This window comes from Nothoprocta perdicaria, unplaced genomic scaffold (assembly GCF_003342845.1).
Source record: "Nothoprocta perdicaria isolate Ctin4 unplaced genomic scaffold, notPer1 scaffold_8, whole genome shotgun sequence".
In the NCBI taxonomy this organism is placed as follows: domain Eukaryota; kingdom Metazoa; phylum Chordata; class Aves; order Tinamiformes; family Tinamidae; genus Nothoprocta; species Nothoprocta perdicaria.
The window spans coordinates 9462668-9490428 of NW_020456087.1; the positions used below are offsets into that span (position 1 = coordinate 9462668).

General features: G+C 46.0%; 1 protein-coding gene across 1 annotated transcript in view; it reads left to right on the forward strand.

The window, feature by feature from the left end:
• The window catches only part of IFT43 (intraflagellar transport 43), a 43267-nt gene extending 16037 nt beyond the window's left edge, over nt 1-27230 (forward strand). Inside the window, exons 4-9 of the mRNA XM_026051869.1 lie at nt 11217-11249; nt 11742-11788; nt 24160-24232; nt 25730-25805; nt 26156-26218; nt 27053-27230. Of these exons, the coding sequence (XP_025907654.1) occupies nt 11217-11249; nt 11742-11788; nt 24160-24232; nt 25730-25805; nt 26156-26218; nt 27053-27163 (403 nt within the window). The 3' untranslated portion in view covers nt 27164-27230. The remainder of the gene's footprint in view (nt 1-11216; nt 11250-11741; nt 11789-24159; nt 24233-25729; nt 25806-26155; nt 26219-27052) is intronic.
• The last annotated feature ends 531 nt before the right edge of the window (nt 27231-27761 follow it).

Genomic DNA, 27761 nt, shown 5'->3' on the forward strand with positions numbered 1-27761 from the left:
TGGAGGCACTCTGATTTATGGCAAGGCTTTTTTTTTCCTGGCCTCCTGATAATGGGGTGGGATATCTGAAGACCTGTTACATATCCAGTATTTCTAAGGAAGTGAGACAGCTGGTCTATACTTTGCAGTAGCCATTTTGGAAAACCATTTCCATATCGGATAGATTTGGAGCCAGTGTCATCAGTGATCTCTCTCCAGCATCCCAAGTGCATGGTTGACAGATACAGCAGGGGGTTGGCCTAAAAGGTCTCCTCCCAGGTTGGGCCCAGCTCAGTTGTAGGAGCTGAACAGGAGATAGAGAGAAGGGTGTAGACTTTTCTACCTGCCAGACTATGCACAGTGGGGCCTGGGATGAAGATGTGTGCCATGCAGAAAAAGCACTCGATGGTAATTTCTTGTTCTGAAATAAGAGCTTTTATGGAACAAATTTAAAGAGGGGAAGGGGACTCCTCAAAATCGTAGGCAGGCCAGCATTCTGTGCAATGTACCCTGTCATTTCTTTCCTTCAGCTGCAGATTGTCCACAAGCTGCTCTCTCTCTCCTCCACTGCCTCCCTCTGCTTGTGTTAAAACAGCCTGAAGTGGTGGTGCCTCCAGGGCTGTCTGGGTGACATATCCCAGAGTAAAGCTCCATGTGAAAAGTCTGAGTCATGGGCTGATGTCATACCCTGCTGCTGTAGCTTTGTTGTTTCTCTTTTCTCAGGCCTTATCTCCCCGCAGCTTTTCTACCAATTTGACTCACTTTGGAAGCCCATTAAGTTAATGTGCCCTGATTTCACTAGGGTAGGTGAAGTTACACTAGAATAATGTTGTTATATTGGCATATTTGGTGTAGATATAGCAGTTTTACTGGTGTGACTGAGATCTCACTTGGGGTTTCCACCACTTCAAGTAATTTTGTTTTCAGAACTGACAGTTAAAATCTGTGTATTTTTACTTAGAAATAGGGAGCTAATGGCTGCATTTTGGTTTTCTGTGTTGCGTGAATATGCTGTGGGTCAGATGGGATTCTGCATCCATTTGTGAAGTAGTCTGGTACTTGTAAAATAGTGAGTTATTCTCTCCCCATTTGAAGTCTAACCCTTTGATTCTGTTTCTGCCAGGTTCAACCCGTTGCAGCTACACACTTGTTTTTTCTGCAGGGAAATTTAAGCTCTTTTTGGTATCTTTCTAGCTTAGAACTTATCGATGTGAGATGATTGCTTGAAATTGCTTTGTGTTTCCATCTGGCACAGAAGAATTTCATCAACAGCCTGTTTCTATTTTTCCTGTCTTTGATTCCTCTAGTCCCTTACTTTCCCAGCTCTTGTCATACCTAGGTAAACTTGCAGATATTCTTATTATCCATCTGGTTCTTTGCATCACATTCGTGCTGTCTCAGGCTACTGCAAGATGGCAAGAGGAGAAGCCTTAAAGATTTCCCGCATTTAGTTAGTTTTAAAACCAATTTGCACGTAAAGTAAGATGAAGTATTTCATCATAAATTCCCATAGCATTTGCAAGTGTCAGATGTTTAAATTCCCTCAAGAGATTAAAACATTGCCTTTTCTTGATAAGATTTCCAGAACTGCAGAGAATACTTTGGACTTCTAGTCCCTCTGTCCATCAGTTGTCTTCACTACTAGGAATACCGTTTTGTAAATCTAGATCATGATGAGGGCTATGGGTAAGTGCCTAAGCAAACTCTGGAGGTCTTCCTCTCTGATCAGTGAATAAATGGTACGAGGCAGTGACAGGAGAGTCTGTTTTTCTCACTGAGAGGGCCCTTTGCAATATAATCTGTATTTATTTTAGTTTCTATTGAGAGAGAAAAGAATAGCCTAGAGGCAATCCCACTGCTACTTATTCTAGACCCAGTATGGGAGGAAAGGGGACCAGCCAAGAACTTCAGCTGCCACTTGGGGCCTAGTACCCTGCTGAGATTGCATAAATAATAGTAATTACAGCTTTTTTTTTTTTTTTTCCTCCTACGGAAACAGCTTTCCAACCACTGGATGGAGCCCAAGTGCCATTGTGAAAGCCGTGCCGATGTCCTTAATGACATCAGTGTTGACACTTGTGACAAGAAAAGCAGGGGTTTTATTGTCAGGTTATCTGCTGCATGAGAAAGAAGAAACACACAGTGTCTGCCAGCAGGAAAAGGCAAAGGGAACTCAGGGAACTCAGTTCCTCACACTGGTGGGGATTTAACAGATGAAGTGTTTCTGGAATCCACTTAATTACAGCTTCAGCCAATTTCATCCAAGTGACCAATTTATGACAAATTTTCCTTAAAGAATGTCTTCAATTTCTCTCCCCATTAGTATCTTTATTTCTTTGCTTCTTGGGTCACCTTCAGTTTACTTGGGGCTGTGTTCCCTTTGGTTTTGTAACCTCCCTGTGATTAGCCCTTTAAAATAAGTTGTGTTTTCCAGGCAGCAGCTGGGGATGATGTGCAATAAACACAGCTCATTTCAGGTGGCCCTGCAAGCAAAAGCAAGTGCTGCTTTCACTAGGAAGTCCCTTCCATTTGCCTGCACATGGGAATCCTCTGTTCTGAAGGGATTGTGGCATTTCAGCAACAGGTGCCCCAGCTATAATTGAAACTGCTCCTCTGACTGGTAGGTTTCACAGAGATGGAGTAACCAGGGCTTGTTTAGTGGAAGGGTCATGCTGGAGTGTTTTGGAGCAGAACTGGCAGTACAGTGTGCAGGAAAGCATGGTGAATATTAAGGGCACCCATAGGAAGGAAGCAGATGTAGTTGGGACAGCAGTGGTGGCCCTGCCTCTGTGTAGATGTCACACAGAATGGTTAAGGTTGGAAGGAACCTCTAGAGATCATCTAGTCCAACCCCAATGAAGAGGTCAGGACACTGGAGGGTGGGCAAAGGTGAGATTGTACCCTGGGGCTGGAGGAAGGTTATTTAACAGATTAAGGGTTTGTATAATTCAAGGCCTCAGGAGAGTAAGTAAAGTTAAAAACTCCTGCTTTAAAAAAATGTGCTTAAACTATCTTGTGCTGTGTCTGTATGGCATGACCCTTGAGAGTGCCAAGTTTATAGAACCTCTGGCCATATCAGTCTCACAAGTGGGAGTAGTAAAACATTCATGAATTTTTCTACCTTACATTGTAGGGGGAAGCTTGTGTCATTGCTTCTCCTCTCTACTTCCAGTCTGGCAGAGCTGAGAAAACTCAGGTCATGCTTCCCTCTGCCACAGCCGTGTCAGGAGCAGATCCAGGCTCTTGGCTGGGGGGAAGATGGCAGCATCACTGCATCTTGCAGCCATCTGTGGATATCCTGAGTGATGTGGAGAGTGGAGGCACGAGGGACTGAGGCTGCCAAGTAAGGGGGCACATCTTGGAAGGAGAAGGTAGAAAAGGAAGACTGATTAAGTTTTGTCTTGAAGTGTCTGTTTTTGGGTTTGTCCCTGCATTGATCTGCAAGGGAATGAGGCAAGTAATGGCCCCTTGGGGACCTTCAGGACTTTCCTCTCAATGTCAGCCGTCATTTTCAATCACCCTCTCCCTCCCAGCCATTAATTTTGGCCCAGGATCATGGGGACTTGTCCATCTATCACTCCTAATTGACACTAAATGATCTGTCAGTTTATTGATGAACGGCAGGAGTGGAATTGTCACAATATATTTTACTTTCTAACAACTCCTCCTGACAATTTTACCTTGTCCATCTCACTCTCCTCACATAAATCTCCATTGGCCTCTCATTCCTTCTCTTGGGCTGCTCTGGTGCCAGCCGCCTCCATGCCATCGACACGCATCAAGGACATCAAGATGGCGCTAAGCTGCAATGTGCAGGCCCTGTGTGGGTTTTTTCCCCCCTCTCTCTCTTTCTCTCTCTCTCTCTCTTTACTGTTTTTTTTTTCCTGATAGGTTGGATGTTCTAGGAATGCTAACAGGCTCTTGTCCTCGTGTCCCTCCATGTCATTGCTGGGGTAAGCTGTCCTTGGTGTTGCTGTTTAGACTCAATAAAGGTAACTGGCAGTAGAACACAATTCCCCCAAACCAGAAAAGTCACCTGAGAATCCCTCAACACTGTGGCTGTGATGAGGAATTTTTTCCTTCAAATCCTGCACGGCGTGACTTTCAAGGTTTTTCTGCAAAAGGAAAATGCTAGAATTGTGACCTTCCCTGTATCTTTGCAATACCAATTGTATTTGCAACACTTGGAAAATTTTTTCCTTTTCTTTTTTAAGCCAATTTTTATGCTATTCATATTTTCCTCATTTGTCTTGAATTATCTTACTGGACTAGTACGTCTAGTAGGACTGTAGCAGTAAGATTGTAGAATCCTGCTGCCCTACAAAATGAAGCCTGCATGATGAAAACAGGGTAGAATTTTGTCATTTTTAGTAGAAGTCCATGTAAGTTGCTGAAAAGATGAAACATATTCAAGTTGAAGTCTTCTTGCTTTTCTGATTAAGGACAAAGCATCTTCCTCCCTTAGTTCTCTGCAATTACAAGGAATTTATCAACAAATCCAGGGAAGACCATACTTTCTATCATGTATTTCTAGCTAAGGACCTCTTCATCTCCCAAGAACATACGTAGTGTTCAATCCTTTCGTATCTGTCAAGCCAAAGCTTAAAACTTGCCTGGTCTTTGCAACTTGCTTCTAAATAGGCTGTGAAGTCTGGCTTAGTGCAGTTTACCTTTGGAAGGAGACCTGTGATGACCTGATGTACTTGCTAGACCCTAAATCCCTTTTCTCTGCCCTTCCCCATAAAACTCTTCCAAAATTCTCAAGCTAGAACCCATACTCTGTAAAAACCATCTTTCAGAAGCTTTATGTGAAGCCAAACATTAATAAGTATCTAGTTTTCTGTAGTGCTTTTCATTTAAAGGTTTTCAGTAGGACCAATCACAAGTGAAAATTCTTTGGCCAAGTCTGTCAGAATCAGGAGAGTGTTTTATATTGTGCACTTTTCCCTTTAAGCAGAAACCAAAATGCTTCTATAACCCCAGTAGCCATTTGGTGTGAGAGTTGGCCCTGCTGCTTGCTGGAGACCAAAGACGTGATCACTTGGATAGGAGCCCCTGTTCTCAGGGAATGAAGACGTGTGGTGGATACCTCTAGAAGCTGCTGCGCTGTTTTCCCACACAGCAGGAATTTCTATGGAGTGTTTTTGTTTTCTCTGTTGCTCAGTGGGAGCTCTGAGCAGCTTCGCCGGTCAGCTCTTCTCAGTGAGCGTGCGGGGGAACCCTGGGAACATCTGTTGGAAGGATGATGCAGTGAGTAGGCTGAGGCTGAGCAACCCGTGACCTCTCTCTGTCAGCTCGTTCCTTCGTGCCAGGTCCTAAAACCCTGCTTGCCAGAGTTGTCCTCCTTTTCTTTTTTTTTTTGTTTGTTTGCTTTTCTGTGAAGCAAGCCCATGTATTAGGACATGAGGGGGGAAAAAAAGCATTTCAGCAAGAGCTTGATTAGCACCTCATAAGCCTGTTTCAGCTGGAGCTGGTTAGCCGCGGTGTCGGATGCCGTCCTGCAGAGCTTGCCCTCCCTCTGCGTCCTTCCCCTGCCGTGCAGTGCTCCAGAGCAGCGCGTCCAGCACGCGGTCCGGGCACCCAGGGAGCCTGGAGGATCACAAAGCGGTCGTTGGGACCGCTGCAGTTTCCACAGAACGTGTGCCTGCCCAAAACCCTGTTGTGGAGATGCACACGTGTATCTGTGCCCCAGGGCTTGGAAGCTGAGGGGACTTCTCATGAAAAAAAGGAAGGCTCTTCATAATCTTCCAATGCCGAAACCAGTGGCAATCTTCCCTTTATTTTAGAAAAGGTGAAGATTTAGCTAGGCAAAAGCTGCATTTGCCAGGCTGTCACAGCACAGGGAGAGAGCACAGAAAGTTAACTGACCTGAGCCTCAAGGAGCGTGAGTAGGGGTAGCTGAGAAGCCAGTCTGGGGTTGTACTGCCCAGTGAGGGCTGCAGGCCTGTTTTGTGTGTGGCTTCGTCTCCTCCTCTCTCTGCGCCTCAGCAGACGAGCTGAGGTGACCAAGGCGCACGTGAAGCGTTGGGAGACGTGATGAGTCCGCGCTCGTGCGTCATTTCGGACGTGGCGCTAGTCATGCCCTAGGCTGGGAACAGGCTGCAACAGGTAGATCACCGCCCACGCGCCGCAGTGATGGGCACTGTAAGAAACGCTTGTGCAAGACCACAGTGGCCTCCATCTTGTAACTTTTTACTTTTATTTCCTTCTTTTTTTCTTTCCCTGGCCTAGAGCGGAGTTAGTCTGTGCTCTAGAGGCAAAGGCTCCGTGGCGGCTGAGGCGGGCGCGTCGTGCCGGGTGGCTCCGGTTTGCGGGGAGCAGAGGCAGCGCGCGGGCCCCCGCGGAGCCCCGGCTCGCCCGCAGCTCCGGCCGCTTCGCGCCCGCCTGCCGGCTCCGCGCGGCCTCCCGCCCTGCCGCCGCGGCCCGGCAGAGGGCGCCCGCGGAGCGCCCGTCATGGCCGCCCTCGCCTCGCCTCGCTCCCCGCGCGGAGCCCCGGCCTGTGCTCCCGGCCCGCCCTGCCCCGCAGCCTCTGCCACCTTTACACCCCACGTTCTCGCCAGGACACCCCGCAATTTCCATCTCCATGTGAGGAGGAACTTATTTCCTGTGAGGGTGACGGAGCCCTGGAACAGGCTGCCAAGAGAGGCTGTGGAGTCTCCTTCTCTGGAGATCTTCAAAGCCCATCAGGATGCCGCCCAGTGCCCCGTGCTCTGGGTGTCCCTGCTGGAGCAGGGGAGTTGGACTAGATGATCTCTAGAGGTCCCTTCCAACCTCAGCTATTCTGTGATCCTGTGAATTTGTTCCAATAAGTCACCATAATTGCTTCCCTTAGCCATCCTGGCCACCCTGTTATGCCTACCAGGGCATGAGGGCACCTCGCCTGCTGGCACCTGGCTGTGGCTCAGGCGGGATACCAGCGTGACCAGAGCTCTCCTGAGCTGTGGGCAGTAAAAGATTTCAAGGACATCTCCCCACATTCATCCCAGTTATGTCTCCTGCTAAAATAGGTTAACGGTGTCTAATTAACCACTGAACATTGTCATGCTGCATAAAGATAGCATCCTGGCTGTTCTCTGAGCCCTGCTACTTTATCTCCATTTAGATCTCCGTGGTAGTCCATTAAATGAGAAAGAAACAGTTTAACAGAGATGATGTCTACATTAGAACTGCCTTTCACCCCTCAGCACAGACCAAGCGGCAGGTTCCAAGGCAGTTCAGCGAGGGAGGTGGGGGAAAGCCTGGGTTGGAGATTCAGCCTCTTCTTGTTAATGCAGTGGGGAGATTCTTGCTGGTGGAATAGAGAGCAAATGCAGAGGTTGTACCCTCTGCCCCAGCAGGTGAGCGTTGGGTGATAGGAATTACCTAACAAAGTGGGACAGGATCCATTGGCGGTCTTCTGTCCAATTTCTCAGCTTTTCAAACCACTGAAATAGGGAAGTGGCAGTTAGTGAAAGCCAGTGAAAATATTTTAAGATTTAGGTTATGTTTGGGAGCACAGACAACCTTGCAGTGAAAGGGATTTTAAACACAGCTATCTGGAAGATAGGGATGGTTCCAGTCCTTTGGTCCGCAGGAAGGAATGGGCCACATGCCGTAGGTAACCATGCATGTGCAGCGGGGGTTGGACTAGATGACCTCTGGAGGTCCCTTCCAACCCTAAGCATTCTATGATTCTAATCAGAAGAAATGAGAGGAGCAGAGGTATGGTTGGTTGAGCAAAATTGGTGTATGATATATCAGACCAATTGCATTCCTGATCACTGGTCCCAGGATAAGCTACGGACTGCCCTTTCTTGTGTAAATGTACCTGTAGTTCATACACAACTCATCATTTTGTAGATGCTTCTTGTTGCCCTCTCTATGCTATGCCTTCAGCTGGAGCAGACAAGCAAGTGCAGTGCGGATTCCTTGGAGCTGCTGAGGGCATGGGAGACACAGTGGACATCTACTAATATTGCCTTCTGTTTACATGCTGGTTTCTTCCATGTCTCCTCTAAGTGGTCACTGGAAAGCTGTTGTGGTGGGTGAGGAGGATGCTAGGTATCCAGGCCTGATGGTCATGAAGGATAAAATGTTGGTTTCAACGTGTTGCAGTTGGCAGTGAACTACTGAACTAAACACTGAACTAAAACAGCATAACCTTATGACACTTCATAGCAACTGCATGCCGAAGAGACAAGCAGGTGACTAGTTTTGAAGCAATGGTACCCCCATGCCGTACCCTCCCTTAATGAACAGGGTTCAAGTTAGGGCACCTTGTAAGAGTCTCTTTGAAACTTTTTTTCTGTTAGCATTCTGGTATCTTTACACCTTAGAGCAGAGTGCAGAGCTTCTCTTCTCTGTCTGGGTCACTTGGTTAGACAGGTTTAGGTAATGTGATTAGAATTTTTCCAAATAAACAAAAGATCAGACTGCAACAAACCAAAACTATCGTATTTATTTTCCAAACTATAACAAAGTGAAAATGTAATTGTCATTGAAAAAACATTAAAGGAAAACTTTGGATGTAAGCGAAGGGAAGGAAATGATAGGCAGGGTGTTAGGTCTTAACCTAATGGCTCAGTTACTGGAGCTATTTCATAATGAATTAAAACTATTTAGTGTAGCTGTGGATAGTTTTGGGAATGCTGAAACTACCTTCTTCTAGAATTGTGTAGACATATGCAAATACTGTACAAAATTGTCAAGTGTGACATTTTCTCCCCTGCTCTCTTATCACTACTTCTTTTTTGTACCAAGTCACCAGCCATAGTGCACATGGTGGGATGTGAACTAGCCTTTTGTTACATGTTGCAGGTAGTAAAACAGGTAGTCCTGATCTGTGAACACTGAGAGTTACTACCTTACAAAAGGTAAATAATAATCGCATCCATTATTGATTACTGTGCCCGTGTCTGAATTGCTCAATCCTGCCAAGCTGCCAAGAGACAGCTTGCTAAAATGCTGTTATATCTTCTAGAGCCCCTTTTTCCACTTTACTGAGAAATGTGTTGATTGTCCAGCAGAACTTGTAGCTCTCAGCCTTCATTTAGGAGTTTGGAAATGTGTGATTGAGGTTGTTTCCTAAAAAGCCACAAGCTTCATAGAGCTTGTCTGGCAAATTCATCTGTAGAAATTATGGGTTTGTCTCCCATGGACAGCTCCTAGGTGAAAGGATTTGTGGCTATTCATCAGCGCAAAAATAAGCCTGATGTTAGTAGGAGAAAAAAATTAAACCTAAGCCAGGGCCATTGGGAATCCCGGCAAAGTTGTCAAGGTTTGGGATTGCCTAGATCACAAAGCTGAATTCCTATGGTGTATGTTTTCCTATTATGCTCAGTGAGTCCTTTTCTAATGTGTCGAGAGAGCTGAGAAAGCTTTAAGACTGGGAACGTGAGTAAAATAGTCTCTGCCTTTAGGACTAACACATGATTGCCTTCCCTGTGGGCTACCTGGTTGTGTTTGAGGACAGGGAGCTCAGGAGAAAGAAACAGAAACTGCTTACAGGGATAGTGACCTTCTCCTGGGAAGTGAACATGTGGAGCATTTCACTCCTGCCTGGGGACAGGAGATGAGCAAGCATGCAAAGAGTGGGAGTATTGAGTAAAAGAGAGGATTGCTTGGGATGGACAATTATCAAGAGGACTGTGCCAAGAAGAGTTTAGAGTGACCCTCCAGGAAACTATCCCGCTGTGCAAAGCTATAGGATTGTCTCCTGAGGGAGGAGCTAGAAGTGCCCATCGTTGAAGATGTTTCAGCTCTGAGAGGGCAAGGCTCTGAGGACAGGGTGTGGGAAGCAGTTCTGTGTAGGCAGGAGGGACTGCTGAAATAGGATAAATCTTGGTCTTTTTTTTATCTCTGTCTTCTAGGATTCAGAATCTCCTGGGTGAGCCAGTGAGGGAGTCCCTTGGAGTCCTTCCTTTCCCCGTTTGTACTGTGAGGGTTTGCTGCATGTGCTTGGCACTCCTGGGGAGAAGGATAGAAGTGGGGAGAATAGGGGAGAAGGATAGAATTACTCCTCATTGCAAGTGCCCTCTCCTGGATTCCCCACCTCCGTTACACTCCTCCCTTTTGTGAGGAGCAGCAGAAGTCTGCAGCTCAAAGCTCAGGTGCAGGTGTCACTGCTGTGGCTTCAGTTCTGATCATGGCAGTGCATTTTGGTAGACTCCATTCACTGACTTGGTTTGATCTTTAGCTTCTCACAGACGTTAGCTCCAGGGAGAACAGGGCAGGCAAGGGGCTCTCTTCTCCTCCTGGCTAGACATTGAGTCCTGACAGGAGCTAGGTGAGGCCTGTAGCCTGCTAGAATGGGGACTAGCTGAGAGGAGAAGCCTGCCCCATCTCATGGAAGTGCTTTGAAAGATGTGAGGCGATGGAGCAGCTTCTCTTACCTCACGGTGCGTGTCGGGACAGCGCGTGCGGATGAGAGCCCTGTGTATTCCTATTCATGCCACCCTGGATTCCAGGGAGGGGAGAATATTTATTCCCAACGCACAGAGTTGAAACTTCATTCTGCAAAATGGCCAAAGCAATCAGCGAGTGATGGAGTATCTGCTAAAAAGAAACCTGGCATTTAATTAACTTTTCAAAGTGCTGGTTCAGCAACCTCCATGTTTTACATTTTGAATATTGAACAAGCGTCCCTAATCGGAACTGAATTACTTCTGGGCTTGCTGGGGTGGAGAGGGAGAGAGCAGCCATTTGCCAGCGCCTCCCCCCCACGTTATTATTATGAACTCCTGTTAACTCAGCCAGATCAACCCTGATTTACTGCAGCGGCAGCGTGTCTGACCTGAACGTGGCCAGCTCAGGTGGCCAGCTCCTAACCTACAAAGGCGAACAGGTAATCCTTGTGCAAGATCAGGCCAGGAAGGCCCTGCTGGTCTCTCAGGAGCAGGTGGAAAGAGCATAACATCTTCTTCATTCCTCACGTGCTGACCTCTGTACTCAGATAGGGCTCATGGCAGAAGGGATGGAAAAGTATCTGTGGAACTAGGGAAATAGGACGTATGGCTCTCACTGTTTCTGGACCTGGCTGTCTCTTGTCTCCCAAGTAATTCTGCTTTAATCTGATGCACTCAGGGGCTTTTTGATGCACTGATTTAGTGTTCACTGTTTTAGTCCATGGCACTCAGCAATCTTTGAAGGTGCAATGTGTTATACCATGCTTGGGTTTAAGAACCGTTTTGCACAATGAGAGTGTTACGAGGACAGATGTGTTTTTTCTCTTTTTCTGTAACCCTTTCCTTGCTTTGCAGGTCAGGAAGAAAGCACGCAGAAGAAGTAGAAGAGTAAGTTTCTGTTCTCCATTAAGGAAGGCGAAATAGACTTCAACAACTTTCCCATCTGACCTCATGAAGTAGGGACATGTGGCTCTGCACACCGGTATACTCAGATCTGAAATTTGGGAAGGGTGTAGAGATTAGCGTGAGTGCATGTGATGTGTTCTGGAGTGTGGCAGGGCTGTGACTCTGAGGTTCCCAGTGTATGGCAGAAGGAAAAAGTGGAAAACACCCCCTTTCCTACCAGGCTCATACAAGGCCCTGCTCAGCAGCAGTGTAAAGAAGCTTAGGTGCTTGTCTAGTGTTCAAGAGGTCTTGTTTAAGCAGTCTCAACTGAGATTTCTGCTGAGCCCAGCAACGAGGAGTGTAGGAGAAAGTCTCCAGGCTGGGCACATTTGGGAATTCAACAGGCCACGAGGGCTATGGGGGGAGAGGAGCTGTCCAAAAAGAACTTTTCTGGACATGTCTTTGAAATTTTTTTCTCTTTGTGTTTTCTTGCAGCCACCGTCTCAAGCAGCAGAGCCTGGAGGCATCAGATGATGGAGGAGGTAAGGTACCACCTGCTAAACCTGCCTTCTGTCTGGCAGTGCTGCAGGAAAGTGGAGAGATGCATCTTGTAAGAAATGGCAAGGAAATGTTTACCCCCTGGCTGCTCTGGGGTAAACAAACACAGGAACAGGCGCTGCTGTTGTCTCTCCAACTGCTGGATGGGAAAGAGAGAGTAAAGTAAGGAGGATAAGAACATGACACCTGTGGTCTAAGTCTGGCTCTTTGTTAACATAGAATGATCAAGCATTTCTGGGAAGATGGAAGGGCTTGAGGACATGTTTTCCTTTGTGATTACCTCCACAAGAATAGTGCAGGGGGAAAGAAGAGAGCTAAAAGACCAGTAACTGATTGAGAGCAGGGAAAGAAAGCACTGCTGTCCCCTTGCTTAGGCAGCAACAAGCTCAACGTCAAGCCCATCTTCTATTGTATGGTAGCACTATTGTCTTTGCTCATCAGGACAAGTGCCTGCCCTGCCTTCCTGAGGCCCCTTATCCTGTTCTCACCAAGTACTCCAGGTCTCACTCTTTTTTGGTTTAGGGTGATAAAGACTTCATGAAATTCTTCATTTTAAAAATCTGCTTGCCCTAACGAAAGATCAAAGATCATATGCTAAACAAACACATGGTAAGTTATCCCATTCCAGTTCTGCCAGGCTTCTGACATAGCTCCAGTTTTCTTCATAGTATGTATCTGCTACTCTTCTAAGGTCAAATAAGCTAAGGGAAATACCAGGAAAAATCCGAAGTATGAAGTTCTAGACAAACTCTAGCCAGAGTACAGAGAAGGTTAGTGAGCACAGAAACTCATTAAAATTTCTAGGAGCTACCTCAACTTTTAAGGTCTAATAATTTTCTAGAGTGAATATAAAGTTGCATCTGTAAAATATCACCAAGCATCAACAGAATTATCAGGAGTCACAAAGGTTCACACATCAGTATGGTTAATGAGACTAAAGAGAAGACTTATTTGGGTCGTGCAGACAGATTAAGTATTGCAACATATGACTGCCAGAAGTGGCACCTTTATAGCATTGGCATCTTTGGAATAGACTTAATTTCCCCCCTGGGAAGCTTCTTGGGCTTAAATTTCAGTGTATATCACCGAGTCTGATAGTCTGTTCTAAACAGCTCCTTGACTATTCACATATGTGCTGTCCTTCTTGTTGAACTTTGGTCTTGTGTTCAGAATATGATAACTTTCTTTCCTAATCAGGAATAAAAATGCTTGCCACATGTTTGCAGCATGTGACTTTTAATGCTTCAAGACCTTGGGTAATAAATACCTAAATAGAATTGTACAGAATGTGGAATGAATGCATAGTAAGTCATAATGCATTTCACTTATTTACCTGAAGATAACCTACAGTTAACAGTTGATTTGGGATTGTTGACAAACCAAAATTCAACTTTGAATTATGTGTGCATGTGCAAAGAAAGACACCGCTAGTCTTATTATAGTTCTTTTCAAGACAATTTCTGATACAGTCAAATACACTGGATTGTGGAACTATTTTGCTCAAGGAGAATGTCTAAATAAGCAGTACATCGCGTCCTTGTGTCATGTTTCTACTGAGAGAAGGGTTCTCTATGTAGGCTTAGCAATTGCAGAGAGGAAAAGTGATGCACAGAGTCCTGAACCCAAATAGAATTACTTCAGTGAATAAGCACAAGAATTCAGATAAATAACACAGTGTAGAAGGCAGAGCACCATGCTGTACTGAGTTGTATCGGCCTCCTTGGCACAGAACTGCACCTGGGCTTGTGTCCTTATCTGCAACAAAGCAGCTCAGATTCTGAACACACAAACCCCTAGACACTGGTGTGTGGCTCCCCAAGGAGGGGTCATGGTCGTTTTGTGCTGCATAATGTGTTAGCTTGTACACCTTAATATGAACAGGCACAGTTGTCTAATGATTGCTGCTGTCAACGAGTGCGCTTGGATCGCCTTCCTTTAACCTATTGGGAAGCTGCCTGTACGATTCCATTAACATTGTTTGTCCCTCACATGACCTTTCCATGAGAAGACTGAAAGATGATCCTGTGCGCCCTTAAAAAAAAGCCTTGTGCACATAAAGTGTGCTCGGTGGTAATTACTTATATGGCACCAACATGAGGAGGTTCAGAATTTGGAGTCCTTTGGAGGAAAGATTAAAGAAAAAAAGTCTCCTCGCTGGGAGGATGGAGGTGAGGTTATACAACCAAGTGGAGACATTTTGGGTTTGATATCCTGTGTTGTTACAGCAGTGAAATAAAACTCTGTCACTGTCCCAGGCCATTCATCCTTAATGTGAAACAGCATCTGATGTCTCATCTCTATGAGAGCTTGGGACAGGAGGACAGTTGCTTCTCAGGCTGAGGAAAGGGCTTTGTGGGAAGCCCAAAGCGATATGGGAGATGGTGAGAGGATGGACAAGACATGAGGATGCCCATGGAACCATCTGAATTTTAACCATTCTTTATATTTGCCCAGGGAAGCCCAGAAGGTGCAAATCATCCATACTCTGTGATTAAAACCATTGAAGTGCTAGTGATGGAGTACCTTGTCTCAGGCTGGGCTCAGAATTCTTTCTCTCTAATCTCTTTTCTTCATAGAGGCTAGTTCAGGACCACTTTAAAGAGCAGCTAGTTTTGAGTTATAAGGAAGTGATGTGTTCAACAGAAACCATCATTTGCTCTTACAAAGCTCCAAGTTGGAAGGACTTTTTAAAGAAATGCTCACTTTTTTCAGCTGTGGTTCTGTTGCATCCAGCTGATGAATGCTGAGGCCTCTTGTGATATCTGCTGTGAGCTCAGTGCCCATCCTCATATATACACTCTAGTACCTACTCGTGCGTGGGCCCAGCAAATGGATACTGTCCTGCTGCTAGTTCCTCTGTGTCCAAATGAACCTTGGAGCGATGATTCTCTGCACCATAGGAAACCTGCTTTAACAGGATTTAATACATCACAATTTAAGGAATAATAAACCTTCCTCGGCAACAAAAAAAAATGTTTAATTCCTAAAGGACAGCCCTAGTTGAGTCACTTTTGGCCAGGGGCAATTGGGGGCTTAATGCTGTGTGTGTAGCAATCTGGGCAATCTGAAAGAGAAGAGTTCCAGGGTAATTGCTCAATTTTCTGTCCATGTCAACAGGGGAAATGGGCAGTGGTGGCTGAGCGTGTGCAGCAGGGAAGCTGCATGAGATGTGAGGCTATCTGTGGAATTAAAAAAGTGCTATCTGCAGAGCAATGTCTTCCTTTCTGTAGCAACAAGGAGCTTCCCCAGGTGCAGACTACTATCTGCTGTGCCAATGCAGCAGGGCAGGGTGGCTTAATTCAAACTGGAAGCCTCCCTCTCCCTTTGTTTTTCTCTCTCTAGCAGGATAGCAGAGTCTCTCATTACTTTACTTAGGTATTTCATTCGCTGTTACTCCTTTTGTGTGTCTTTCTGACACGTGCCTAGAAAGGGCTGGCTGCTGTTGGTTAAGGAATCTCTTGCTCTGCTTTTAGAGCTGGGAATTCTGTTCTTGTTCTGTTTCCCCACCAGGAAACTTGCTTGATCTTTTGGGGCGAAGGTTTCCTCTGTGTTGCCTGCTTGTTGTTTGGCCAAGTTGTGCTCCCGGAGACTCCTGTCTCTTTGTCTCGCTGCCCTTGGACTTTTTTTCCCAAGTAGTGGGGAAGTAGTTTGTGTGTTGAGGGGAAAGGTAGCGGGGGGAGTATTTTCCAAGAAGTAGTGGGGACTTCTTAGATAAGATTGTCATCTCTTTTCCAGTTCCCTGGCATTTCTCTGGCCACTTCTTTTCCAGTTATCCTTCCACTATGATCTGCTCCCTCATCTTCCAAAGTCCTTTCCACCTTCCCTCTGTTTCCTCCGGGAATGCATAGCCCTTGGAACTGGGGCTTTTCCTGGAGGATGGGGATGTGACATGTGTGATTTGCTGTCTGTGGGAACAACAGCTTGTTATTTTAAAGCCAGCAGTGTGTGTGAATGAGAGAGCTGACTGAAATGAAAGCCTGACTCTGCTGCACAGACAACCCAAACCTGACCTGCAGGTGAGGGAAGCTGCCAGGAGACAGACACTAGATCTGTGCCCTCAAGGCAACCCCCTTCCTGCCTGCTGGGAAGCCTCCTTGAGGAAGCAGAACTGAGGATAGGATCTCTCTGTGCAATGTCAAGCCTTTAGAAGGGCTTCTTACCCTTCTGGGGTGTACAGGCAGCTCCTCTGCATCTGAACAGGACAGGAGTCCAGGCTCTGTGCACAATAGGAGTCATAGGAAATATTTTAAAGCTCCAATGTAGGTTAATATTGCTTGCTTGGGAGAGAAAAAAAATAAAAATTAAGTGGGCATGTGCAGTGGTCCATGTGTCTGCTGTGGACTGGTGTGTGCCAGTCAGGTGGGGGCTGGATTTTACAGGATATCCAGCACTAGGATTTCATAGCTATAAAATACCCTTCCTGAGCTGCCTGCAAGTAGGCAGCAGTGGTGAAAATGCTGAAAAAAGAATTCTGAATACCGCACTTTGCAGGTTAGGGTTGGCTGTATCATTTTGGATAGAGTTTGAGTTGCTTTGCTGCTGAGTTGCTCTTTTACGGGACACACCAAGTGCTGGTGGGTTCCCAGAGGCTGTGAGCTGCAAGGAATTTGTGATGGGGCATTAGAGCTGTAATGGCTGAGCACTGGGCAGAATGGTGGGAGATGGGGAACTAGCAGGGAAGTTCAGGGAGAGGGACAGTGGATAATTCCAAGGGCAGGGAGAGAGTGGGAACATGATTTGCAGGGAGCTAGATTGCACAAATGTGCCAAGCAGCATTGAAATGGAGACAGAGTGAAAAATCTGATGTTTGAGAAGTTGTATGAATTGGGGTAAAGAGAAGGATGTGTGGCACAGAGATGGTGGCTGCTGGGCTTCTTGGATTTTGCATTGTGACTTTGTGTGTCCTTGTCCCTGTGTGTCACTGGGGGATCCTTCAGTGCACCGGAGTCCTGCCTTGGCTGCGCCAGGAAGGCTCTACCTGGTGTCTCTGCACAAGGTCAGTGAAAGGCAGAGTCAGAGCAGGCTGCTTCACTGTGCTGCTCGTGCGGGCCAGCGTGAACGCTGCGTGTGGGCGCTGACGGGCGACCCGGCGCCTCTTGGGTCTGAGGAGCTTTCCCTCCTGACAGCCACGGGAGAAGAGGACGAGCAGAGAGTAAGTCCCAAGGATTTTGAGTAGCTGACCACTGACCAAAGGGTAGTGGAGAGTTTAACAGCAAAACAGCAAGCACAACTTTTGGGGGGTTTGATATTATAGTCTGGATATGCGTTTTCTGTCACTAAATTCTGCGGTATGTTAGATACACAGTTATATTGGGCTGGTGATTGCTGAGTCCATAAGTGTAGTTGACGGACTAGGTTTACCTAAAATACCCTTTAAGAAAAAGCTCTTGAAAGATGATTACAGAATTGAGACACCATCATTTAAAAGTGCCTGTGGCAAAATCCTTTGAAAATTGCAGCAGTGGAGGGACAGAGAGAGAACCGCGCAGCCCTTGATTGTAGTGTCGTTCCCCCAGGAGCCGTCCCCCCTCCCCCTCAGTTTCTCATCTGATCCGAGAGAGAGCAGCAGTAAGATTCCTCATCTGTCTTATGAAAATCCGATTCTGAGTGGCTCTGATCAAACCCGGCTGGCTGTCAGCAGCGGTGGCCTTGTGCGGAGGGAGGGAGGCTTCTGAGGAGCTGCTGGATGGGGAAATGTCATGGGTGCTGCCGATCAAAGAGGCATTTTTTAATAAATATATATAAGAAAAAATAAAAAAAAAACCTAAGGATTTAGCATAAAAGAAATGTAGTTTGTCTTGTTTTTCCAGCGTAACATGAAGAGGATGAAATAGAATCAGATACGCCTGCTCCCGAACATCCTTCCACGGGAGCATTCTGAAAGCCTCTGCCCCTGTCGCACTAGCACTCTCATGCAAAATCACTCATCTCCAGAGTTATTGGGGAGGGTTTTGTGTTTCTGAGCTCCCCAGACCCTCCCTGGGCACTTCGTGCTTTCTCATCTGCTGCCCCACCACCTCCTGAATGTCTTTCTGCAGGGGAAGACTCCAGGAGAGCAGGCAAGCCTGCCTTTGAAAAGAGGCAAACAGATGCTACTGAGAAGTAAGGCAGGTGCAGTGGTCTCTTGGTAAGGCTGGTAAGTGTGTGGCTGCTGTAGATGGTGGTTAAATCAGGAATACGTTGGATTCTAGTTCCTAAACTTGAGCTCCAGTATTTCTTGTTTCTCCTGCTGGTGAACAGCCTGTGTATTAAAGGTTCCTCCTCTTTAGAGCTGTTAGCATCTGATCTGTCTTCTTGCACAATACAAGGCTAGGTACTGCCTATTGAATCCCTGCAGGGAGGCCAGTGGCTGATCACACACGGCTGTCCTGGCCCTGGCTGCAGTGCTGTGTCTCTCTTCAGGCTTCCCAGGAGTTGAAGCTCATCAAGTCCTTTGTGTCCACAGCAGCCCTGGAGCTGCAGCAAAGGAGTCTGACTCCTGTGCCCACCAAGCGCTCAGGTGAGGAGCAGGCCCTACCATGCCAAGCACAACGTGGTCACGACGTGTAGGGTGTCTCATGGACCACCCAGCCTCCCAGCCAGCCTCCTCTCTAACTGAAAATATCATCAGAGGTTGGGTGGCTGAAGAAAAAAAAGATTTAATCTGTTTTTCCTTCAGTATAACCTCCCCTAGGTCCTGTGGCACTTGCCCATGGGGTGACTTTTCCAACCATTTTGCCTGCATTTGCTGTTACCGTTCACTTCCTAAAGGGATGCTTTGGGTCCTGGCCCCTGGTTATCTTCAGCTTATCTGGGCTTTCAAGGCAGTGCCCTGGCAGCTCTAGTGCTGCCTGCTCTCCACCTCACTGTTTCCATCCTCTCTGCTGGCTGATGTGGCAGGTGCCTTGCTCAGCATCAGCCTGTCACTAGGGCTTTTCAGTCAGAGAAAGATAGCCCTGTGAAATTAATGTCCAAGCATCCAAAGGAGTGTGCTTTATCCTCCCCATTTGCCTGCTGCTCTCATGAGAAAGCTTCCAAGAGGCTTCAAGCTTGTTTGTGTGTTCAGCAGAAGCTGTCCACGTCCCTTGTTCCTTATGTTTTTGAAGATTTTTTTTTTGCCTGTTGCTTTCCACTTTTTTCTTTTTTTTTTTTTGTTAATTCTCCTTTTTTGCACTTAGAGAAAAAAATATTTATTGCATTGAGATGCGCTAATTAAAGCCATTTTCTGGTATTTGGTTACTGAAGTGTTTGATGTCTTTCTGACAAGACCATGAAATGCACGGAGTGTCCACAGGGATGGAATTTGCTGAACACGGTGCTTTGTAAATGAGGGGACACAGTGTCGCAGCAGCTCATGAATATGAAACGCCCATGATGCTACCTCAGTGGACTTGGGAACACAGATGAATCCTGTCATGTGCTAAATGAGACCAATTTCTTTCACTTAACTTCATCTTCAATCAGACCTTCTTCCATTTGCCTGTTTAAAATTCCCCAAACGTGATGCGGAAGGTAACAGCATTCAGTAAAACAAAGTTTTGCAGCAGCAGAGAAATTGTAATTATGCCAGTGTTACATTTTATAAGCCTGCTACTTAAAGTTTTATTCTTATGCCTGTTTAGTAGGGGACTGTTAACCCCAGAAGCCCCCCTGCTCTTTGTGTTTTCTGAACATTGTGGTGTACAGACAGGGAGGAGAACAAAGTCCTCACTGCAAGAGGGCTGGTTCTGAGCTGCTCATTGAAACTTGCTTGCTTAGGGAAAGTGAATCAGCCTAAGGGCAGAGGAATTGCTCTTTTGAGTGTCGGGGCTTTGACTTAGTGATTCTTAAGGCTGCTCAGTGAAAAGTTAACAGCTGCATTGCTGAAAAAGTGTAGACCTGGCCTAGGAGGTGGTTTCTAGATGCAGTTCAGTTAATGATTCAGTGTCTGACCTTGAACAGTTTGTGTCTCCCCCCCCACGAATTGTGCTTTCTTGTCTCTAACAGAGCTTGTGAGTTCTCTGGGGCTAGGACCATATCTTACAGTGAGCTTGCAGCATTGCAAGGGACCCAGCCTGTAGGTGTTGCTGTAATACAAATAATATTAAATCAAGAATCAGCTCTACCTGGGAGAGGAAGTGCAATGGAGCAACCTGCAGGAGCAGTTAGACTGTGAGGTGGTGCAGGTTCTTTTACCTGCTGCCTCTTTCCACAGCTCTCTCACATGTCAGCCAGCCCTTTGGCTAAGAGGCAGAAAGGATGGTCGCAGTGGTCCCTGCATGCAGTCTGACACCACCACATAAAGCCCTGCTTCGTTTGTCACTTAAGAACTGCTGTTCCTTGTTACGTAGCTACCGAGATGGTAGCACAGGTCACGGTGTGCCTTCCCTCCCCATCCTTTCCTCCTGCCATCCACACACTTCTCCCTTATTCCGTGTCCTGCCCTGACTCTGCCATGAAACTGTTTTTGTGTGTGACCATTGCCTACCTCAGTCCAACTCTTGTATTAGAATTACTGTTCTTAATTATATGCTGGCACTTAGCTGTTGTGGGGCAGTGGGTCTGGTGCAGTACATCACAGCTCTCCTGTTTGTCAGCACTTGGTACTCCTGTCTCCCATCCCACTGCAGCTATTGTGAATGAGTGCATAGATGGTGCATAATCACTCAGTTCGGTCTCATTCTTTGATCGTTCTCTGTTCTCCGTCGTGATCCTGGGGACTGCAGAGAGTCTGCAAAGGTCACCCAGCACGTGGTGCTCCCTCAGTGCTTTCCATCTCTGCCATATGCAGTTTAGGAAGCCAGTGCCTTTCTGGGCTGACTGGGGCCAAGGAAGCAGTGGGGAAGTGCTTGGTGTTACTCTTCCTTCCTCATCATCACGGGCAATAGAGGGAAGCCTCGTAAGGTCACAGCACGCGCTGACTTTTTACATCCTCTCCATTTTACATCTTCCATTGTATATACTCATCTGTTCTCCTATCTGCTTGAAAAACACGACCTGACGTGTGTGTCTACCCATTCCCTCTTCCCTTCAGCCGTCTGAAAGTGGGATATTCTCTGCCAGGGGGAGGGCGAGTGCTGGGTTTAGGAGCACTCACTCTGGGAATGTTACCTGCCATGTGAAATGGAGATTTAGAGGAATACTTTATAGCAGAGACTGGCTGAGGGGGCTGCACTGCTTGCAGAAATCTGCTGTACAATGCTCCGAGGTCTGCCAAGAGACCCAAGTTGGAAGGGTGTTTTCTGTACCCCATTTGTTCCCTTTTTATGGTTTTTTAGTTTGTTCGAGTTTTATTTAATGTTTGTTACTACTCTTGCTATTATCATCATCACTGTTTTATTCTCCTTGTTGAAGACTGGAGGGGAGGATGTGAAAATGGGAGAAGAAATGCTGAAGCATTAAGGTATTCACTTTGCTTTGAAGATTTGCATGCAGTATTTGATTGACACTGGTTGATGTTAATTCAATATAGGCTCTATTTTCCAAAATGCAGCTGAGGAAGGAAGGAAGGAAGCTAAAGCTAGATTGCAGAGAATCACTTTTGTTTCCAGGTTTTAAATATACCCCTTCTGTTCAGCTGAAAAGCATCTTAATTTTTGTAACGCTCAGACCATTTTTTTCACTTCACTGGTTGTCCTGGTCTCTGTAAAGGTGTTTCCTTTTGCACATAGGGAACTCCGTAACATATAAGTAAGTACATTATGAAGTATTTCAGAATATTTTTATTTCAGAATTTTATTTATTTCTTACAGTTACTTATGAAGACCTGAATTCAGAAATTAGGACCAGAGCAATAAGAATACATCGGGTTGCGGCATCAAAAACACAGGCTTATCAGTGTGATGAGGAATGATCTGAAAGCCACACAGTCCAATAGGAGGGAGAAAAGCAGGTCATGGAGCAGAGGCGCAGTACACAGAATAGGAGGCTGTAAAGTAATGCTGATAGATGAAATTAAAACAATTTCCAGCTGTATGTTCTGCGTGCTGCAAGGTGGGACTGCGAGGACGTGGTCCTGTGAACATTTCTGCAAGTATTAGCATTTCATGTAAGTAGTCTCCCTGCAGCTCATGGCAATATTGAAAGGAAAGCAGATGCCGACGTTCTTGCAACACTGCAGCCCATGTGGTTCATCTCCCTGCAGCTGACATAGTGCCATGGCTTGGCAGTGTGAGCACAGCTTACTGGAAAAAAAAAGGATGTAAGCTCTAAAAAGAGCAACAAAAATGATTAGGGGGCTGGAGGGTCTTACTGAGGGGAAGGGTTGGCTACCTGTTCGTAATGGGAAAGCTCAGACACCTTCCAAATTTTCAAAGGATGCAAAAAGAAGAGAAAGGGACATTATGAAGTTATGGCATCATGGGAATTGGCAGGAGGGAGAAGAAATTATGAGTAACAAGTGAAATAAAGAACCAAATATTTCAGGGCTGACTTGTCGCTGATAGCAGTCAGCCTGGGGACCTTATATTTTCTTAAAATTTGGGATATTTTTGTTCTGCTTCCCGTCAGTCTCTCACAGTCCTAAAGGGCATTGCCTAGAAATGGACAAAATTATCCACACTTTGCAGTAAGAACAATCAGGCACTGGCCTTTGTTGGAGGGGCTGCCAGGAGCCCCCAGAGCATTTCCAGCTCTTCTGTCTGAAATAGTTTCAAAGCTCCTATAAAATACCAGAGCCTTGAGTTTCTTTTGGAGAGAATTTCTACGTGATAGTCTCTGTTTTGCTAATACAGAGTAGAGGTAATGTTCTGCAAGGGGTTTGGGAATGTCTCCATGGAATTCAATGGCAGTGAGATAAAGTCAGTGCTGGTAAGTCCAAGCAGCAGGATGCTATTTGTAGGGCTCCCTGGGAACCTGCAAAGTAAAAGGTACATCATTGATCTGGGCCCAAAGTGTGCATTTTTTTCCCAGATCAAAAAGAAAATTAACAAAAATCTAGCCAGGCTGTTCCTCGGGTGGCCGGGGAGCTGGAAGGCAGAGCGCTGCCGCGAGCGGCCCGGCTCTCGCTGCCTTTGTGGTGGCCTGGCTCTCGCTGCAGCCTCCGGCCTGCTCAGCCTGCTAGTGACAAGTCCCACTGTGTGGCCAGCTCTGAACGGCCCCTGGCCGAGGCCACCCGGCCCCTGCCCCACTGCAGCCGGGTGAAGGCTCCTGGTGCACTGGAGATGGTGCCTGGGGTGGCCTTGGAGCAAGGAAGGGCAGCTGGATCCTGCGCAGCTCTGATGGGCAGCTGCAGGAGGAGCCTTTCCAGGACGACACTGTCCAGGCCCTGAGCGCCACAGCGGGAGCATCTCCCCAGCCCCTCAATATCCCTCTCAGGCCGGGCAGCAGAACTGGGCACAGTCAAGGCCAGGCACCAGCTGAGGCGCCTGGGAACATGGCCTGACAGAGCCAGGAGCACCCGGGACCGGCTTGTCCGGACGCTGCGCGAGGGAAACCTGCCCTCAGAGCTGAGCCACCCACTTCTCCTCAGTTTGAGGGTTCACGGCTCTGGAGAGCTGTGTGGATTTCAGTAAAGCTGCTCTGTGCACGTTCTCTCCTGCTTTGTTCCTTTGCCTTCCTTTGCTCTCTCCCTTTTTATTCCCATCATCTCCAGCTGTCTGCCAAGGGACACGGGACTTTGTCTTATCAGGACCTTGTCCCATTTTCTCTGAGCCTTGGTCTTCTAGCAGGACTCAGTGGGCACCCAAGATTTTTTTCTCCTTGCCTCCTTTCTCCTCTTGCTTTCTTTTCAAGCAGGGTAGGTTTAGTCTATGTACTGGAAACACCCAGGGAGTACATGTGTCCTGTGTCAGCCATCCCATGTTCACATTGGAAATCATGACAGGATTTATGACATTCCAAACAGATGTATCGTCCCCAATCTTTGTATTTGCCAGACCAGCAGCATTTCTGTCCTCAGCTACCAGAAAGGTCACAAATTTCTGCAGTCTGAGACCCACACAGCAGCTCCTTCAACATCTAGTTCTATAGCTTAAACTTTTCCCCGTTTCTGTCCCTTTCTGCATTTAACAGTCCAGATGACTGGACTGAGCAAGTGATAATATATGTCACAGGAAGCAAATTCTTACCCCGTATTAGGATGATGGTAAGTAGTAGGCAGCAGGTTTCAGTGCAGTTTCTTTCTTTCAAGATTGTGTTTGAATGCACAGTCCATGGCTATTGAGCCCTGTCCAATACTAATTTACTCCTTCTGTCAGATAACTTTTGACCCCAAGCTGCAAAGTTTTATTGCCTTATTTTAATATTAAACAATATGCTTTAATCATTGCTGTATAAACCTGCTGTATTTTCCTGTGAAGAGGAACAGTCTATTTTGCATCTATGAAGCATGGAAACCTTTATCTCTAGTGAGAGGACAACACTCCTCACTTACTGCTGCTGCCTTCTCCTGTTGCAGACATTCCTGTGATCCCTGACTTGGAGGAAGTCCAGGAGGAAGATCTGGCCATGCAAGTGGCAGCTCCACCCAGGTAAGAGCAGTACCAGCTGCTCTTGGGGCTCTCATTGGCAGCGTGAAATGTGAAATGGCTCTTAAATTAAACTCCATCTTACCCTGTGCTCAGTGGATGTCAGTGACTGTCCCATTCAGCAGCATTTGATGTTTGTGTTGTGAAGTGAGGCTCCAAGCCAAACAGTCCAAACTTGTTTCCTGTTACACAGGGAAGGCAATTACTGCACACTGCCTCTCTATGTGCAAAAAAACTGCATTAGAAAAACACATTTGATGTTTGCAAAATCAAACTCTCAAAAGCTAAGAAGTGCTTGATTTAAGGTTGCCTGTATAACCTCCAATGCCTCCAGTACACATATATTGTCACACACACACACACACACACTTTGATTTCATGGTCAAAGGCTGCTTTGCCCTCCACAGGATGTCCTCCTTACTCAACTGCCTAGTTAATTTGCAAAGTACAATCCTGTTCTTTGAAGGAATTATCAGAGCAGTCTTGGGGCTAGCTCAAAGGAGACTACCAAACTTTAAAAAATGAAATACTTGGAGGCTTTATTTTAAAAGAGTCAGGAATGTCTTCTCTCCCCTGTTGGGCCTGTTGCCAAGATCACAAACTGGGATTTCTCTCAACTGTTTTTTGGAGAGATAGAGTATCTTAGTCCAGACTACGGATCTCTCTCATAAGTATGAATTAGGCATTGTCATTGAATAGCTGTTAACAAAAATAAATTACACTTTATGGTAGTAAATTAAAAATTACTTTGTTTCTCACCAGAGCTCATTTCTGTTTTCTCTCTCTTTTTTTTTTTTTTTTTAATAATCCCATCCATTATTCCTTTATCCATTGTTCCTCTGCAATGGAAATGATAGGTAGTTTTCATGGACAAGCATAAACAGAAATGAAATTAATATAGGTCTTTTTCTGTAGTATTACATCACCTGCAGAGTGAAAGATGGCGTAACAGTGTGATACCAATCCGTCCCCCTTTGAAGGCTACCTTTTAAGAAGTTGTGTTTGATAGCTGTGACCCACTCAGACATGGAAATCACAAATTCCCTACTATTTTTTTTGCTTGCAGGGCTATCAGAGCCTGCTTTTCTTTCAAGCTAGGAGAGTGATTTGGGCTGTTAGGTGCTGGCTGTGAATGCTTACTGAGGTGGGGCTCTTGGCCTGTTTACCACATGCTCTTTATTTTTTTTTTAATTATTTCCTGGCCCTTGAAGCTGTTTTGCGGTTATTCTACCTGGAGTGCTGGTTTCTTCAAGTGAGTCAGTTGTCCCTCTATAGCAGCAAGAAGCTTTTTCCTTTTTTTTTTTTTTTTTTGCCTGTGCAGGACATGTCACACATTGATGTGTCAATGTGTCAATGACTGTTTGTTGAATGAGATGCACTCCTGTATCAGGCCTCTTGAGGTGAAATGGACACTCAAGATGGGTGTCCCCAAACTCCTGCTCTTCTCAGATGTACTCCTGCACTTATCAAGGTTTGTGTCTTTCCTCTTCCTGGTTATAGTGTCCAGGTGAACAGAGTGCTGACTTACCATGACCTGGACAAAGATCTTATGAAGTATGCAGCCTTTCAGACTCTGGTAAGTGGTGCTTGCTTGTGGGATGACTGATGCTACTTGCTCTCCTTCTGGTCTCCCATCATCCTTAAAAGTGATTTTCAGCTCCAGAACCACATAGTGCTATTATCCCGACATCTTCTAGTCTGTCTGCACACCTGTTCCTCTCTGCATACTTGTTTGTGCCTATAAATCATATGGGTATAACATCTTTTGCTCAGATGAGCCTCCTGCTTCTGTCCTGGGCAAGTCATCTGCCCCTTATGAGACTAAACAGTGTCTGTATCTCTAGCAACACCTTCCTGGTGAAATAACAACATCCATTCTCTGCCTGGCCTGTTGAAGGAAGATCATGGTTGTTTGTGTGTTCACAGGATGGAGAGGTTGACCTGAAGCTTCTCACCAAAGTGTTGGCTCCAGAGCAGGAACTACGAGAGGTGAGTCTTTCTTGTGGGGAAACACTGATAAGCTGCTTGTGTTTCTCAGCCTGTGTTTGGAACATAGACTCTTGTCCATGGGGTGGAGGAGCCACAGATGAGGAGAAGCCTGTGAAGAGGACCTTGATGAGTTGAGGGAGGTCTTATTTCCCTAGCACCTTATTTTATAGTGTTTATAGGTTGTCTGTGGTTGAGAGAATGGCATCAGTCTGACTGGCTCCCTTCTGTGTGAAAGAGCAAGTAAGGAGGTTGTGAAGGGCCTAGCTGACACAGATCAGTGCAGAAACAGTGCTCTGTCATCTGTTGGCTTTTGATAGCTACCATTAGCTCCAGGTGCTTCTGCAGGGTGGTACAGAAGGACAAAAGCAAAAGGCTTTGGGGTTAAGGCAGAGGAATATTGTAAAGCAGGTCAGAAAAATCTCAGTGCAGCTGGGCAGGTATGAACTTCGGACTGGAAGCAAAGGATTCTTGCAGCTCAGAATTACAGATGCCTCAATAGAAGGGTAGAAATTAGAAGGTTTTTATGGGTCTTCCTTCTGCTTTGCAGGTGAGTATATAAGATTAATGGATATCAAAAAAACCCTTTTCTTTATTGGCTTTGGGAACATGAATAATTATGTCCAAATCTTTAAACTGTGGCAGAGATTCAAGTTTTGTTCTCTGTAGGGTTTGTATTGCTGCCATGAGACTCTGAGACCTGGAGACCCTGCCCTGGAAAGGCCAACTACCATCTAGCCTCTTTGCTCTTCAGCCTGAGTATTTTGCAGCATTCAGGGATTTCTGGGTGTCACCAGTGAAGTTTCAGCATGTTTGTCTTTTTTTTTTTTTTCCTAGGATGATGTCGGCTGGGATTGGGATCATCTCTTCACAGAGGTGTCCTCAGAGCTAGTGACTGAATGGGACCTGGGGCAGTCTGAGAAAGAGGACCACCTCAGTCTGCCCTAGAGCACTGCCACACAAGCCATCTCCTCATCCACACATCCTCTGTAAATAATTTAGCACTTTAGTTTTTTATTCACATATTTGTATTTGAAAATTTATTTCAGACATGGAAATAAATATAAGCTTTATAGGAAAATTGGCTCAAGAGTTTGGGGTATTTTGTAATCAGAATCTTTGTTCTTGAAAGAGATTAGAATTCCAAGCACAATAAAATACTTTCTTATGACCAGTCACTTCCACTTCACTAGCACCTTTACAAATAACTGCAGCAGTCAGTCATTTTTCTCCTGAAATGCAGCCCTTTGAGCGTGGACCATCTCACAAATGAGTAGGATGAGTGTGGTTTTCAGTGATGGCTATCAGAACTGGTAGGATTTTTTTATTTTTTGCCTAGGACATCAATATTAGCATCTTACTCACAAGATGCCACAAGTTGCCAGGATATCCATTTTTAAATCTCGTCCAGCAGCAAGGTTTTGCTCCCGCCTCCAGCCATCCCCTGCTACTTTAACCTCTCCTCTGGAACGTTACCTCTGTATTGACTCAGAGGAAACAGCATCACCTATTAAACTGCCAACACCATTTCTTACAGCACCTCTTT